The following is a 17,437-nucleotide window of genomic DNA, read 5'->3' as shown; positions in this document are numbered from 1 at the left end:
CCAACAGACCAGGAGAAAAGTCCAGGGAAAAGTGTGCCTACAGTGCTGCACACATCTGTATGCCTGCGACCCTCAGAGGACTGCTGCGAGACAACATGCAGGAACATCCCCTCTCTGCCATGGCAGGTGGTGGGAATTGCAAAATCAGTGGTCCAGATGCCTGCATGGGTATGTACTCTTTTCCTGTACATGTATTGAGCGTGGGACTGTGTTTAGGAGGTTTCTGGTAGAATTAGGGCACCGGTTGCAGAGCTGTGGAAAGATGGTGTAAATCTCTGGATTGACTGTGAGAGCTGCTGTGCCTTAAGAGATGATTCCCATGGGGCCATGCACTGTGAGGGAAGTTCTGTGGAGCAACAAGCCCCACCAGACACTGCCTGTGCCATCCCAGCTCTGCCTGTGTGCCAGGCACAGTCCTGGCAGCCGCATAAGTCATGGATATAGTATACCTTGATAATAGCCCTCTGAGGCTTCTGCAGAAAACCCGGCCACACTGTCTCTTTCTCAGATGCAGTATATAAAGGACCTATCCAGTGGTGGTAGCAGTGTTGGTACTTCTAGTCACCTGTAAGACCTTGTCCCTGCCCTACAATTCAGGATGATACCATTTCTTTGAAATGCAGTGGTTAAGGTAGTGGTTGTTGGCAATATCTTATCTCTTGCTCTGCCTCAAGTCACACTCAGGAAAGGTCATAAAGGGGAGGACACTGCAGGCTGAGGTAAGGCATAGTTGAATTAGCCAAGTTTACCCAAAACAAATGAATTGAATGCATCAAGGGAGAGTGTGAAACACACAAGTGTGAAGGAGGAGAAAACTGAGGACAGAGAGAAGTATTGGGAATCAGTTCCTTTTTAATTATTGCATAACATTTGCCAGATTAAAAGACATTGATGTCCAGTGGCATTCTTCCCATCCCACTCCATGCACTGAATGCCTGACAGTTGATGACTGTCTTCAGTGAAGGAGCAGACAAAGTGCATCGCTGGATTCCCCACCTGTGACAAAGAGAGCAGAGAACTCTGTATACAGGTACTGCAGAAGCTATGCTCAGTGCTGTAATCTGAAGGAAGGTCTCAAAGATGTCCTTGCAGATGGTTCAGACTAAAAGTGATAATCCTGAATTTGCAAGGTTTTGGAAATTTGCACAGTGTCTGTCCCACATAGCCCAGTGTCTTTCAAATGACCAAATGTAGATTGCTGTTCCATTATGCATTTCATAAAAGCACAACTAAATTAGGCCTGTGCTGCACCATCGTCAATGTGGGGCACAAGGGTATGCAGTATCTCTCATGATGCTCATTGGCCTTATGGACATCATGAATGATGTTGTCCCTTCTTGATAAGAAGGCACTGGCGTATGTTTTCATTCTGTGACCAGAGATATGGAAGACAGGGAATATAGAAACTTTATGGTGGAGCCTACTGGTGATCTGTGAAGTGACATGCTGCTGTCACCTGCATGAAACAGATGAAAAGGACAGCATGACACTTCCTAGAAGAGAAGGCCCTTCAGTCAAGGGAGCAGAGATCTGTGGGATAGTTTTCTGTCAGAGAACTCTGAGCTGCATTTTTGGTCCAGTGAACAAGGCTGTCTAGTATAAAATAAACCTCAAATAACATCTAATGGAAGAGGTAAAGAGCATTGGCATTAAGTGGTTTGATCTACTAATCTGCTCTAATTCACCTCACTACTTGCTATGTAAACAAAGTCTGTGACACCGTATGTGCTCGTGTTCATGTTCACATGGTACGAAGTTTATTTTTACCAGTGCATGTAGTAGGAAGAAGATTGATAATCTCTCATACAACAGCAGATTGTGCATAGGTGACACCCGTGTATGTTGTTTTGTACAAAATCCTGTTGTTTATAATTTTTCTAACAGAACTATGTAAAATAAGGAACAAAATGCAATGTTTAAAAGCAAAGCAGATCTTGAGGTCTTACAGATGTGTTTTGGAATATGCTCTTGTCTTTGTGGTTAACTTTTAACTTTGTGGTTAACTTTTAAAAGTGTTTACTTATTCTTCTGTTCATGGAAAGACTGTGGGTAGTGTGTTAAGTTGTTCTGTGAAATAGAAAATGAGCTTTTGTCAGGATGTTTTTCTTCCATATCATTTTGTGATCTGTAGGATCTGAGGCAAATAATTTTGTTTTTTGGCTTCTAGGCATTGGATTGATTTTTCAAGAATCTCTCAGAAAAGCAGGTTTTCAAAACAAGTATTTTTTATTAAATATTAAAATACACAAAGTGCTAACAAGCACAAGGGTTTTTTTTCCCTAAGCAGCTAAGACGGAGAAGCTCACATGCCTTAATGCCCCTGGGCAATCATTGCAGCAGCTGGAGAAAACTTAAATGTTTATTCTTAATTTGAATCTCAATGTACCTTCTGTCCAGATAAAGCTTACATTCAGTTGTTCAGCATGATAGCTTGCGATGAATGCATTATTGAAATACATGATGCAAAGAATATCTACAGTGCAACTATGGCAATAAAAATCAGCCATTCATTTGAGTATTGCTTATGCTTAGCTCTTTTTTGAAGAGTCTCCAATGTGCTAATCTGGTGGAATCCACTTGCTTCTGTTAATTTAGAAACCAGCTCACTGTGGAACTTCGGAAAGCTTTTGAGTCAATGACAAGTGTCAGATTGCTGATTGCAGGAGTGATGCTAGGTTCTTAGTGCACATACAAGTTCTGAAGGACATTAGGAAGCAAGGTTATTTCTAACACATTGCAAATTAAAAGTAACAAGTAGTTTTAAAAAGAGGAGGAAGGTGTTTGTTTAAAAGCAGTGAGGCAAAATCCTAGGAAAAGAAAAAAAGGCAGTATTCAAGAGGAACAGGTAAGTGAGAGAATATGTTAAACTCATGAGGTACACTCTTTTGCAGAAAGGATTCCTTAGTAACTAAATATATGTGGAAAAGGGAGTACAGTATATTTATTGCAGTTTATATGTTCAAATACATTTGTGTAAGATGAATGAAAATGTCCAAAAGAACTACCACTATATACTTGTGTACTTGAACTTGCAAATAACTCCAGATGCAGAGGTGGATTCATGATATTTTGTAGTACATGTGTGCATACTGTACAGCTTTCCTATACCTTCTGCTCATGCCAGAGGTCATGCTTGTCAGATTCTTCCTGTGTGTTGTTCGTTTATGTAGGACAAGCATGGAAATATCTGTGAGAACTCCAAGAGGTTCACTAAATAATTTGGCATTGATTTCAATATCTTGAGTTGTCATGTAGGCTCTTGATTAATTACTTATGAAATAGAGATCACTACAGTGTGCTTTCTATTGCGTATAAAAAGATCATTTTTGATCATTTGGTCATACATATGCATTCCCATATGCAGATGGGTGTTCATAAAAGTAAGCCTACATCATATTTAAGTATACCTATACAGATAGTAATCTCTTTTTTCTCCTCATGTACATGACTGTTTCTTACATTTCTAAGTGTATTTAATCATCCACAGTTTTCAGTTGATTTATTCAGCTGTTCTAGCCACTAATCAAAAAATACTGCTTTGATTTTTTTTTTTTTTTGTATTTTAGAATCCTACTGGATGAATAATAAGGCCTTCTTTTAAATTCCTTTGCTTTTTAATGAAGAAATTTTGGAGGCAGTGAACACATAACATACCTATTCAGAGCGTATCAACACTAAATGTGTGAGTTCAGCTGAAATTTGGAGAAGAAAGAAATTGAGCTCTTTTCTAGGCTGATTTTATAACTTGCATAATTTACCTGATGTTGGATACTTTTCAAACTCCATCTCAATCTTTATTGTATCTCCAGATGGTCAGTATAGTTCAGGTATACAATTTTGGGGACTTCAGTGGCTTGAGGGTCTCCACAAATAATTAAACAGAGACCTCCAGTTACAAATTACTTTCACTAGAAAAAATGGAAATAGTAAAAAAAAAAGTCGTTTTTATTCCCTTTCAAATTGAATTCTATTACAAAAGAGTTCAATTTTCTAGTTTGTCTGAAAAAACCCAGTGATTTCACACTAAACTAATAGAATTTTAAGGCTGGGGACCACTGTGGTTGACTTCTCTGATGTTCTGAATAACAAGGAGCAAAAACTTCACCCAGTAGCAGAAATGCCCATTTATAGAATCAAATACAATATTAGCTCGAGTATTAAATTAGTATAGTCTAATTAATGTTTAAACACCTAATAGACATTAATTAGATTTTTCATTCCAAAGGGATTAATTTATCACCACCACACTAGTTAAGTAGAAGAGGAAAGCAGTGTGAGAAAAACAGCAGCTTCTTGGAGATAAGGAGAAGACTTTGATAGTTTCATAGTAGCTATTTTTGACCACTGATACACTTGGCCACATTAAAATTGTTGCATGAATTTGGCAGAAGAGAATCACTAGAATAAATACTGCAATGAAGAGGTTTTCATTCTAGCAGGTGTGGAATAAGATAAGAAGGAATGGGGAGGAAAGTGATGAGTTCCATCAGCAGTCTCTGTTACATAGTTGTCTTACAGTGAAGTTTTATCTCTGTGTGAATGTGTGGGGATCAAGATGTTATTGTCATTATAAAAGCACCTCTGAATTTAAAATGTGTTGGGTTTGGAAAATAAAAAGAGTAAAAATTCTATTTCTTTAACAGTGAGTATTAAAGAAAAATCAGAGTTAATATCTGGTTGACCTACATGTCTGCTTTGTGATTTTTGCTCTTGGTGAGAACATCATTAAACAGTAATAGGACATTTCCCATTTTTCTTTCTCTGAGATGCCACCAATCGAGTCTTCAGACAGAGTTCATGACAGCAGAGTCATCTTTTTGAGGATTAAAAATGGAAAGAAAAAGAGGGCTTCTGTACACACAGGGAGAAAAATAAAGTTGACAAAGAGGAACAGCGTATAATTTTCCCTCTGCTCAGAAGACTGTCTTAACAGTGAATATTCATAAATTTGTAGTCAAAGTTTTTCCTAAATGTTTGCCTAATGATGAGGTTTGGGTTAGGGAGTGTAAGTATGCTGTTTAGGTACGGGGAAAGAACACCTCATCCACTTTGTCTAGGGACGACCACTATTGAATATAAACTATGCTGACTTCATACCCTCACTTCTTCAATTGATTTGTTTATTTTAAAATTACTTAGTAGGTGACAACTTGACGTTCTAGCAATTGCTATGGAAACTATGTACTTTTAATTTTTACTTGCTGTGACACCATTGTCAGGAATGTGAAAACAGTAATGAATTCCTTTGAATACAGTAAGGTTTGTTTAGTTTTTTTATAATCTGTCCTGGATTGTTTTTCTCCAAGGCATGACAAACTTCGGCTATATATAAGCTACTTGAAGTCTCACAGCCCACTCTGGGTTGCTCTTGCTAATAGGATTGCAATCTGTAAGTAACAGGGCAGCATGAAGAGAAAGTCTAACTACCACCTGTGATCCTGTGATGTCAGGAAGAAGGCAGCATTGTAGTTCCAGTTCTTGGGACTTTGAATTGGAGCTAGGATATGGAAGAGGATGCCTACACTTGCCAAGGAGCCATGGATTAAGAACTTCATTTGGGTGATCTAGAACAGAGAAGGAGCTATTGTTCCACACAGAGCTGCAGCAGGATGTTGCTGTGCATGTGGAGCCTTCCTCACAACACTCACTGGGTTCCTTCCAGTCCCCAACAAATCTGCAGGGTACGCAAATCTGCTGTTGCAACAAATCTGCAGGGTACACAACAGCAACAGGTTTAAAATTACTTAAAATTAAAAGAACTTGGCACAGTTCTGGAGGCATCCAGACTTTCTACAGTTCTTGTAAGCCATTGTCATCAGTTTACAAAGCAATCACTGTCTCTGAAGTTTGCCAGTTTTGTGATCTTTCTCCCATCATCCATACTGATTGTACTTGTGGAGTGAATTCAGTAGGATGTATAATCTCAAGTCCTTAGCGGAGACAAGGTCAGCAGCAGAAGGGTGAATGTCTCTATGAACATACTCTTGAATCCTGATGTGTCGGGATTTTGCATGTGCTTTGGTGTCAGCAGGTTTTAGTGGCAAGGAGTTCCATGTTTAATATTTGCTATGCAGAGAGAATTTCCTCCTCATGATTTTGAATTGATCTTTAATTGAAGAGCCCCTTGTTGCTAGGGGTCAGATGGATAGGGAATTGCTGCGCTGTTACTGATGCATTGTGGTTATTTTATTATAGCTCCTCTTATATATCTTTTTCCTCAAGTAATCCATCCTGGTGGCTTCTGACTTTCTCCATAGAGAACTCTTCTATCCCCTTGATCATTCTTGCTGCCTGACTATGAATCTTCTTTCATAATCATGTATTATCCATCAACACATTCTGCCTCAGGATGTCTGCTCAGCTGGTAGATGTCTGATAAATTACATGCTAAATCTAGGTACTTCCAGAAAGATGTTCCTATCTGTCTGTCTGTCTCAGAGTCTCTTGGTAGGTTATTAAAAGAAAGTCTTTTCTACTTGAATCCTCCTAGCTGAAACAAGAAGTGTCTGTTTCTACTTTTCTTTTTTAAATTAGATGAGGCAGATCACTCTCTTTCTGACTGCCATGTTCTTGTTTACCACACTCTTAGTTCCTGCCAACCACACATATTATTGCCAGTAACTTCTAAAATAAATTTTCATCTCCAGTATTGATGCAAATACTGAATAGCAACAGGTCTTGAACTGAACCCTGCAGAAATCCAGCAGAAGCATCTCATTTGCTCATAGTCCCCACTTGACTCAGCAATCTGTCAGCATATTCTGAATTCAGTTACCCTGTGCTTTATGGTTTATATTACTAACTTTTTAAAAATCAAAATTGGATGTGGTAATAAGCCTCTCATGGCATCTTGTAGTACTTCTTAAAATTTTTGTATAATAAATGAGAACTCTCTTTGGCAATTTTATTTGCATTTTTGGGGTTCTGAAATTAATTTGCACTGTCTCAGATTTGTTTTGCTTATGTCCGTTTTTGTTTATGCATTTGCTAAACTGTAAATAGCTGCCAAGGCCTCAGGGAAGTTTTTCTGCAGAATCAGTAAGAATATTTTACAGCTGGGCCAGATTTTTTTTTCCTAAATGAATATTTTAAGTGTCACCTTATTCTTTGGGTATTATTTCCTATCAGTTGTCAGGTGAATTTTCTGTTTCTTTCCTTCCACTGTTTGTGTTTTATTTGTTTTTGTCCTAGATCTGAGAATGGTACTTCTCCAAACCAAAGCTGCTGTAGCTTACTGTGACATATAAATACCAACCTGACAGAGCCCTGCATGCCTACCCACACACTCCTGAAGGTTTAGCTGCTTGTGTTGGAACATGTGCTTCAGGCTTGCTGGAGGTGTGAGGCAAAGGCAGGGCTGTGATGTAGCTCAGGCAGGGACCAAGGGTGAGGGCCTAAGCGTTAATCACCTTCTGAGGAAGGGGAGGCTCCTTTCAGCTCTTCTCAAAACTCACTGTTTTCCTAGTGGTCTGATCCAAGGTTGCACAACTGCAGCATGGCAAACCTGGCTTTGAACATCAGCAGCCAAGCCCATAGGAGAGAGTGGGTGTGCTCAGGGCCAGATACAGCCCTTTTACGGGCTTTGGACATTTCCGTTTGGTTAAAAATAACAGCCTGCGTTGTAACTGGCAGACTAACCAATTTCAGGTTGCTCCACAGCTAGGTTTTTTGCTGTCTAAGATGATTGATACTAATTCAATGGCATAATTAGTGAGAAGTTTATGGAAATTTGGAATTTTTCAGAGTCTGAGACCATTTGTTTTAGCGTTAGTTAGTGATGTGGGCTTGAACTCCTAACCAGGTGGTTACAGATCTGCAGGTATAGTGAACATTATAGGGAGATGACATGAACTTGAATAAATAAGTTCCTGAACTTGATGAACACAGGAAGGCTGTGATAAAGAAGTCTGAAAGGATGATGCTTAAAGACAGCTTAAAGATTTTTTTTGGGAACTGTGTGTTATCTGACAGACAAAAGGACATAACTGACTTTTTCAGCAAGCAAATAGCATAGTTTTGCAGGTTTTTTTGGTAATTCAGGATAGGCTATTAGCAAAAAGAGGATTTTTGGCACTGGTGATATTCCTCCCTGCTACTTGGGCTGGGAACTGTTTCTTTTTATTTTCTCCCCATTTGCTTCTCACCACCTGCTCCATCCTTCAAAAAAAAGGTCTTTTCAATTGTGCATTCTGGTTTGTCTTGTGGTTTGGTTTTTTTTTTTCTTTTTACGGTGATCCTCTGCTCCAGCACTCGTCTCACCAGCAGTATCTCACCATAGGGCTGCAAAGCCAATGGTACGTATCCAACCTCAGAGGTCCTGCATTCTTTAAACCTGCCAAATGGTTCATCAGTGCTCTTGCCACTGTTCAGGCACAGCCAGATGCAGAGCAAGCCTTGGGAAGACTGTAGTGTGGAAGGCAGATGAGAGAGAGGGAAAAAGAAGAATTTCTGTGAGCCTGCATCACAGCCAGCGTGCTGCTTTTTGTGTTGGGATGGGTCAACTAACTTGATTAGTGTGTGTTTTCATAAAGGCATTTACTGTGTTACTACTGTCTCATTATCAGCATAAAAATACTGAATTTAGTAAATTCTTGAAGGTATTAAAATGCCTCTGTTCCTTTTGCATCTTGGTAAAATAAAAAGTATTAGTTTTGTATGCTGTTTTTTTTTCCACTGGACCTACTAATGTATTCCGAATTTGCATTTATACAAGGATGGTGAAGGTATGAATTTGTCTTGTGACTGGTGAACTGCTGTAAAGATGGTGATGCTTCAGTAGTGAAACTTTCTCTGTGTTTGTGGCTTCTTGCATAAAGCATTGACAAAACTGTTTGCAGTGTGAAAAGTTTATGTCTCTCCTAACTTGTGTGCTCTGTCAATGTCCATCTTCCAAGTGTGGCCTTTCTAGTGAAAAGGTCATGGCAATATCTGTAGAGCTAAAGCTCATTCTACATTGACATCATCTTTCCATAATTTTAGAATATGTGTGGAGCAGTTCATACACTGCAGTAATGGCATACAGTAAGATTGTGATTATACGATCCTGTGCCAACTGCTTTTCATATTTGCAGCAACACAGAAAAGTATTTTTGATTATTTTTTGTTATTATTACTTACCATTGGACAATTTTTCACATCTGATTACTTCTGTTTATAATTCTCCTGATTATGCTCCCTAGCTCAAGACAATCTTTAGTTTTAAAAACCAGCCACAAACCAGCCCACAGACTGGTTGCACACTAAAACAGAAAAAGGATCTGGTCTTCATGTGGGGTAGCAGCCCACAAAGTTTCAAGAAGCCAGTTGTAAGGAGTTAAGTGGGAATCTTTCCAGAACTGGGAGGAAATTACTAGGTAAGAAAAAGCTGGCATTATGTCCCGTAGGGCGTTGCATGGGGATATAGCTGCAGTGCCACTGTGTCCAGAGACTCCTTGTTCAGTGGGACTCTGGGTGTTTTACAGGCTGCTTCGCAATAAGGGTAGACGTAGACATGACTCCCTCTGCTGCCAGCATAATGACAGCAGTTTGTGGCTGTCTTTTCACTCACACGTCCATTTGTCCTATTTTTCTAAGTAGCAGCTAGTATGTGCTGTGTTCATGCAAGCGATTGTGCCCAAACCTTGTGAATTTATTTCTACAAGTGAATACACTCACAGTATTATTATTTTTAACAAAGCCTTTTTTAAAGTCTTACTTGAAATTACTTCTGTTGCTGTGCTACCACTACTGTTATGTGTTCAAGCCTTGAACTGTCAAAGAATTATAAGGTATTTTTATCCTGTGACATTTTAAATTATTCTCTCCATAGGGGAAGCCTGTGGGAACGCCAGATGCTGGTGCCTATTTCCGTGTGCTAGCAGAGCATGAAGTAGCTGCCTTCTTTACTTCACCAACTGCAATTAGAGCAATTCGTCAGCAGGACCCTGAGGCAGCCTTGGGAAAGCAGTACTCCCTGAAAAGGTGAACTAAGGGTACACTGGAAGCAGTTTCTTACAGAAACAGGCTGGATGAATTAAGAATAGCAGTGTCTGGGGCTTTGCCCGCCTCTGTATAGCAGAATTTAAATGTGTTCTTGACAATTTAGGTGTACATGTATTTGCTTGTAAATTTATATTGATAGTTTGGAGGAGATGAAAGCTGTTAAAAAGATTATGACTCTAAGGTTAAGAGCTCTTAGCGAGTTAGGAGTGCTTGCTCAACCTTAATTTTACTCCACTGTACTTATACGCTGTGATACAGTCTTGGATTACATGATTCTGTGCTGTATTCCCACATGACCTCTCATTTCATTGCCTGCACAGTATCTTTAGTGTTTGTTTAGTCAGCAGCTAGTCAATGTTTTGTTTATCTCCCCATAACATAGTTGCTGTTTATGGTTATGTGCTCCAAAGATTGAGCTATTTGCTGTCTCGTACTGTTTTTAAGGTGTTTATACTATCAGCATGCTTCAAAATCACAACTGAGTTCATCCTCACAAATCCCCTGTGAGATGAGAGAGTGGTATTTGTGTTTTGCAGATGGGAAGCTGAGGCACAGAGAGATTAAGGTCAAAGTCTTCTATAAGTTTTGAATATCCAGTCTGAGCCACTAAACTACCAGTGTTTCAGAGTTCTTAGCATTATATGGTTAAAATGTGTTATTAGCATTATATTAATAAAATGCCTCTCACACTGATTTGGATCTGTGAGTGTTTAGTACTTCTGCAGACCAGGTTTCTGTATCTTCTGGCAAACATTCTAAAAATGATGTACCACATCTGATCTTGAAGTTGAATAATTTGCTCAGCATCAAACAAGGAATGTGTCAGACTGTATAGGCAGTATTCAGTTGTAAAAACATCTTTTATCACACTTGTCCAAAGAGAAGGGAAGGATAAAAAGCTGTGTAGCTTCATTAGACCTCCAGATTCTTAATTGCTCTGGAAAGTTTTATTTATTAGTAAACTGGATTTATTCCTGAGGTATTCATTACAAGTTCATCATTGCTTTCTTCCATCTGTTTTGAGTGCTATCATTAATCCTTACCCCTCTTTGAAACAGGAAACAAACTCATTTGAGACCCTAATGTGCTATTCTTCTATGATGTTTATTGACAAGAAAGTGATTCAGATGCTAGAAAATTTAATTGCTATTCCTCAGCATTTTTTAGGCAATGACTAAAATGACTTAGTCTGTCTTTAGAGTATTCATTTCATGGAGAATCTGCTAACCTGCTCTGTAAGTTGTCACATTTTTTGGCCAAATGAGAATTCCAGATAAGAGTCTCCTTTTTGATATCAGTTGCCGCAGATATAAAGAGGTATTTCATCATTCCTATTCAGTGCATAGTTAATGAGCTTCTCCATTTGTCTGCAGATTTAGTTGTCTCATAATTCACTCAGCTTTGGGCCATTTACTGGTACGTGACTTCTCTTTACTAAACCTTCTAGCACAGCATTTAGTATCTAGTAGGTGCAGTTAAGAAATTGAGACCAACAGGTGATTTAAAGTTTCTATTCTAGGAAGATCTTTGCTTTTGGGTGTTACTTGGATGGACTTTTCCATCCAAGGTCAAGGGAATTCTGTCTGTTTCAGTTTGAAATCAGTCTTACTTTTAGTTCATTTACTTGATCTATGATGCTTTCTTCTCTGTTATATGGTACATAATCTTTGAAATGAGATGTCTTTCTGCTACCTGGGCTAAGATGTATCCTTACTTACTTTAGAAACTCCAAAACACATATCGAGGAATGCAGTCCTGAAAAAGGGTTCTACCATATTACATTTCATTCCTGAAAAATTCTATTAAAAAAAACTGATAAAGATCAATGTCACTTTTTAAAAATCCTGTTAAAAAAGACGATTACTGATAAGGTACAAAGTTGGCAGGCAATGCCAGCTTCCAGTATACAAGGGAGTACTTGATTTACATGAGTAAACTGAATTATAAGCAGACTTGCGTTCTTTGGAAATGACATAAGTTAAATAAATTTCTGTTTACGTGAGATTTCCAAAGGTTCTAGTGTGTATGCTTCAAATTCCTTGTTGGCTATCAGAGTCAAATCTTGAAATTTGTTTGCCTTTGACACAAAACATCACCTATGTCTTAAACATGGCTCATGCTTAACAGTAAAAGAGATGTTTAATTTATAATACTGTAGGATAAAAACCCTGTTCAACCATACTTTGCTAGAGGATCTAAAGACCTGGCTTTGATAACACACAGTGCTGCTGAGCAAGCTGGCTGATCCTATTGCTACCTGTTCTGTTTGAAAAACAAGTAACATCCAAATTCTACAACCCTCATATACCTCACCTTACTCTGTTCAACTTTTAGCATCTGTTCTCATCTTCACGAGGTAAGTCTATAACACCAAGCCATTAACTCTTCCCATATTTGGAATCACACTTCATCCTTTAATTGACGTAATTGTTATGAACTGGTTAGGTCTGATTTCCAAATGATTGACAACTGACAGTTTTGCATGAAATGGGGCAACAACTCAGCAGATTAGGTTAACATGCAAGTAATAATTTGCATTTGGTGTCCCATAGCCTAATTGGCTTGCTTTACTTTCAGTCAGCTGTGAATGTTCTGTCATTTTATATCAAGAGATTCTTGCTTATTCCTCTGATACCAGGTATTAATGCACTTGCTTTAGAAAAAAGTATGAGACTGCATAAAAACTGTGCAGAAATAATGAATATAAAGTAGATTAGAAACACCCATTTTCTGTCTCATAACACAGGAACAAGAGGATGTGAAATTAAAGTAGGAAATTCAAACCCGTGAGAATGAAATACTTTCTTATATAATTGATGTCTCATACATGCTGCTGGAGGATATGTGATCAAGACCCAGAATTTAGGACAATTGAAGTACATTATGTAGTTCTGCCTGCTACCCTCTACTCTGTGCTGCTGTAAATCATGTATGGCCATTGCTGTTGGAGTCCTGAGCCTTTGTGGAGCTCCCCTTCACCCACCCTGTGAGAAGGAGCTGAGCTGCAGTTGTGTTCGTTGTCTCTTTTGACTCTGACCAAAGTGAAATCTATTCAGGGAGGAAAACAAACAAACACATCAGTGGAGAAAATTCAGAAGACATGAACATATTGTTTATTTATTTTACATAAGTGTCTGCAGTCTCCAGGTGCATTAAGAATTAGTAAGAGTTCTTTATTTCCAGTTAATGTTAAAAAGTGCAAATGAACCTTCCTTGCTGTCTTTTCAGGAAAAAAAGGTTATTTAATGCGATGCTGATGGAGTTTTTCTTTGCCAGAAAAAATCTGGTGTATGCATTCCAGAATTAAAAATGCTTCTGTGATCTGTTGATTTGGAAAAGTGCAGCTCAGATTATTACCCATGTGAACACTCCTGCTTTTGGGAAATGGTTTGAATATGTGGTTTCTTTTGTGTTTGGAGTGACACTAAAATGTACGTGCTGTATTGAACAATTTAGATTGTGTCAGGGACATTAGGCACCTTGATCTGTCCCCTGTATCAGGTGATACTTCAAGTCCACTCTGCTGGACTCCTGAATAGCTCCTAGAAACTTGATTGCAGTGAATTTTGTGCTAGGAATGTAGGTTTTCAGAACAACAGTTTAGGACATATGTATTTAACAAGTTTTAAGATCTTTCATCCCCATTAACTGCATTGCAGTGATAGATGATTGCTATAACAGGTGCATTGACATGCTTTGATGTTTTAAGTGGACTGTTAAAAAATTGTTCAGTGGGACATTTTATAACCTTTTCCATCTTTCTCTTGCTATACTGTTTGATAGGAGAAAATAATTCCATAGTTCTTATACTTTGCTAGGCTTGTGGCACTTTGCTCTGATATTGTTTTTGATGGTTTTGTGCTGTGAATTTGCCAGAGCTAATCCCTTTCCTCACAACATAAGGTTGCTCTTGAGCCTGCATATTATTAAATCTGATTATTAAAACTGATTATTAAAACCAGCACTTCAGAAGATGGTAATTCTGCTTTTGGCTCAGGGGATCACATGTTGTCTTAACTTTTTCATCAAGTCTTTTAAGTTCTTGGTGTTTTAATAGCCCTATTTTTAAAACAAGGACAGTTAACAGATTTTTTCATGATCTCGTAAAGTTAATGAATTAATAAATTAAATTTTTACATCATAGCTGAAATCTTGTGTTTAACATGCCTAATTACAGAACATTCCATATAATGTAAATTGAGCAGTGCTTAACAAGAGTGCCCTGCATGTGAACATGAGTCTTAAAAAAAGTCATAAAATACATATTCGTGGTTTTCACTTATACAATATTTTGTTCTCTTCTATCATAAACTTTTTTCTGTGTTATAACTTCCAGTTAGCTATTAACTGTAATTATCAGCAATGGCTTGTGCTTTACAATAAAAAGCATTCAGGTGCAAGATGTTGATTTGGGTCACACTCAATGTAATAATTATCTTCTAATGTGGGAGGTGTGCTCAGAAAGCAGTTTACCAAAGTGAGGTTGTGTATTTATGAGTACAGAAAACTATGCTTATTTGATGTGAAAGCTGCTTATACATTTGTTCCCCTGTCTTCTATTCCAAGAAGGAAGCCACTCTAAGCCATCTTGGGGTGTCAGAAAGGAGGGTTGGCTGAAACACTGTTATGAAATTAAGGAAGTTGAATTATTTCATCTGCATATTTAAGTTCAACATGGTAACATTGTTTCAAGATCTTTCATAAGTTTGTAAATAGATGTGCAGTAAGTTCATTTTCATATATCAGATATTATTATGGCTACCTCTATGACTGTTACTTCTGCTTAGTTCACATATAAGACCATTCTCAGGTTATTATATTTAGCTGGTGCAGGGGTCCCTACCTTGATGACTAGACTTCCCAATATCTTTTGCTTGTGGAAATTTGTTTTCCTGTATTCTAACTATGGATCTGTAAATGGATCTAAAAGACAATAAACTCAATAAATGTTTTCAGTCTAGGCCAAGCATCACTGTTAAATAAACTCTGTTCAATTTTGGGGCACATGGCTTATTGCACTTCATGATGTTTCATCCCATGTTTTGCTTACATTGTCTCCAGATGTAGCTTTACTCTGTACATTCTCCTGCCTTGCATCTACACAGCAAGTAGGTCACTACTCCTTACGCTGTGAGAGGTTGCCTTTTATGCTAATGGAACGTGCTTATCCTCTGGAGAGGAATGGAGTGTGAATATTCAAAGTATGCTTTTTGTTTTGGGAGCAAACGCGATGTCTGTGGTCTCTAGATGAGAGGTCAATGTCTAGGTTCCCTCTTAGAGGTATTCCCAGTTCTCTGGCCAGACAGGCTAATCTATGCGTTTCTCTTCCTCATTTCTGACACCCTTGAGTTACTTGCTCTGATTTTTCTCCTAATTTCCTAAATTGCTTTCTGGATTTCATCTACATGGAAAGATGAATCTCATAGTTTTCTTTCTAAATTACACGCCTCTGATGTGAAATTTGTTTCATGCCCACCATATCTAAGAATTCTTTCTTTTTGTGGCCAAAAGTCTACAGGTTTTACAGAATCAATGCAGTTTGTGTCCATTGCTGAACGACAGAGTCAAGTCCTTTGTTCAGAGGTTGTCTTCATTTATAATGGACTGTACGAAGACTTGAAGTGAAACAAAATGTCATTGACGTTGATTTGGCTGTGGTAGAGTGTGCTGTAATCCTAACAAGGGAACATTTTTGAGAAGTATTTTTAAACCTAGGGTCTAATGTTCAGCCACATGAAGCTCCATTCATATCTTAATTAGGCATTCTGTCATCTCAGAAGCCTTGAGGATTGATGCAGTATTTGGTAGAGTGTCTCTGTGGTTTCTCTTGCATGACAGGCTGTTCTCAAAATGTTTAGTTGCTTGTAGTGTGAGTATACCTGTACACTTTCACTTGAAGAAAGAAGGAGGTTATTTGCTAGTAAACTATTTGCTAGTTCTTCTGATGTGGAGTCTGGATCTGTGTTTGCCTCTTGTCTTTCCTCTCTTTCCTGAACTTTTTTAGGTTTTAAATTGCATCTCTGGGCAAAATGAAAGTGCTGTCTTTGGTTATATGCCAAGTAGGGAGGATTCAGGAGAGGGAAGGCATGACCCCACCCTCTGCAGCTATTACAGAAGACAAGCAAGTTCTTTGGTCTGTGGTGATAGGGTATTTGCATGGCAGCTTTGCATTCAGAATTCACATTATATATTCATCCTGCCTCGTGGCAGGATTGCACCTGCTGGTTACAGGCATTGACATGGCTGAAGTGTTTCAGATTGCCACACCAGCCTTCCGGGGAACGAGGAGTATAGTTGGCCATTCATTTTCATCTGTATATCATGAACCTGAATTAAAAGTTCTGTGTTTCTACCTGAAGAGGATTGTGTATTTCTTTGTTGGAGGTGTGGGGGCAAGATCGTAATTGATTCTTCTCCTTAGTATCTTGTTAGGTGACAGTGTCTGAAAATACTAAAATCTGTTTAAATGGCACATTATTAACAACTTAAAACTAAGTTATGCTACAGGTATTTCCTTTTAGTTCTGTTTATTTCTTCACTAATTTTTTCTGGTATCTCTTTCTGACCCTTTTTTGGTATTTCATTCTTATGTTTTGCCTAATGGATATCTACCTAGTTCCTGTGTACAGGTCATTTAATTATTTTTTACTTCCATTGACAGTTGCTTGCCTCTGGTCTCCCAAGGTCTTTACAGTCAGAAAAGAAAGCTTCTTTTATGTGTTGTATTAAGTAGCATAAATTAATGTTGCTAAGATTCCAATTGTTCCTTAGTGGGAAGGAGCATACAAAGAATCCTCCCTCCCCTTTTCCCTTTATCTGGGACACTGACCAGAGATATTTATTGAATTTGTTATCTTGTTTTCCTTTCCCCAAGCAGATCAAGATACATACTTTTTTTATTTTTATTTAAAGGTTCAGAATGTTATTTGTAGCTGGTGAGCACTGTGATGTGGACACACTAGAATGGTCAAAAAAGGTCTTCAAGGTACCTGTCTTGGACCACTGGTGGCAAACTGGTGAGTGTTTTAAAATACTGTTTATAAAATATGGTGAGGAGATATTTTCAGACTTCTTTCCCAAGTCTGCAGGTAGAACTGGTTTCTCTTTCCATGAACATTTAAATAGCAGGACCAAGTGTGAAAATAAAAATTCAAGCAGGAATAATGTTTTTAGTTTCTTTGGAAGTGGTCTGAAAAGTGATTTCAGGGTATATTTAAAACACAGGGTTTTTAAAAGCTATATAGAAAAAAAGGGTATTTTCTGATGGCTGTGTTAAAAAAAAAAAAAAAAAGAAAAAAGAAGTTTGCAGTGATATTTTTTCCAGATGTATTTTTATATTGTTTGCACGTGTGACTATTTTGTCACAGAGAATTTGGTAGTTAGGGAAGCTTTCAGGTTTAAGTTCAGGTTTTTCCACATACATTTTGTGTAATTAAAACCAAACAATCTGCAGCCC

At 38.1% G+C, this 17,437-nt stretch overlaps 1 protein-coding gene across 3 annotated transcripts in view; it reads left to right on the top strand.

Moving 5' to 3' along the window:
* Positions 1 to 17,437, top strand: part of ACSS3 (acyl-CoA synthetase short chain family member 3) — a 95,437-nt gene that overhangs the window by 33,392 nt on the left and 44,608 nt on the right. For all 3 annotated transcript variants that reach the window (XM_074825429.1, XM_074825431.1, XM_074825430.1), the window contains exons 8-9: positions 9,809 to 9,960; positions 16,894 to 16,997. In XM_074825429.1, coding sequence (XP_074681530.1) covers positions 9,809 to 9,960; positions 16,894 to 16,997 — 256 coding nt within the window. The remainder of the gene's footprint in view (positions 1 to 9,808; positions 9,961 to 16,893; positions 16,998 to 17,437) is intronic.

This window comes from Strix aluco, chromosome 5, assembly GCF_031877795.1.
Source record: "Strix aluco isolate bStrAlu1 chromosome 5, bStrAlu1.hap1, whole genome shotgun sequence".
Classification (NCBI taxonomy): Eukaryota; Metazoa; Chordata; class Aves; order Strigiformes; family Strigidae; genus Strix; species Strix aluco.
The sequence above is the reverse complement of the archived record's forward strand: the minus strand, read 5'-3'. Positions and strand labels throughout refer to the sequence as shown.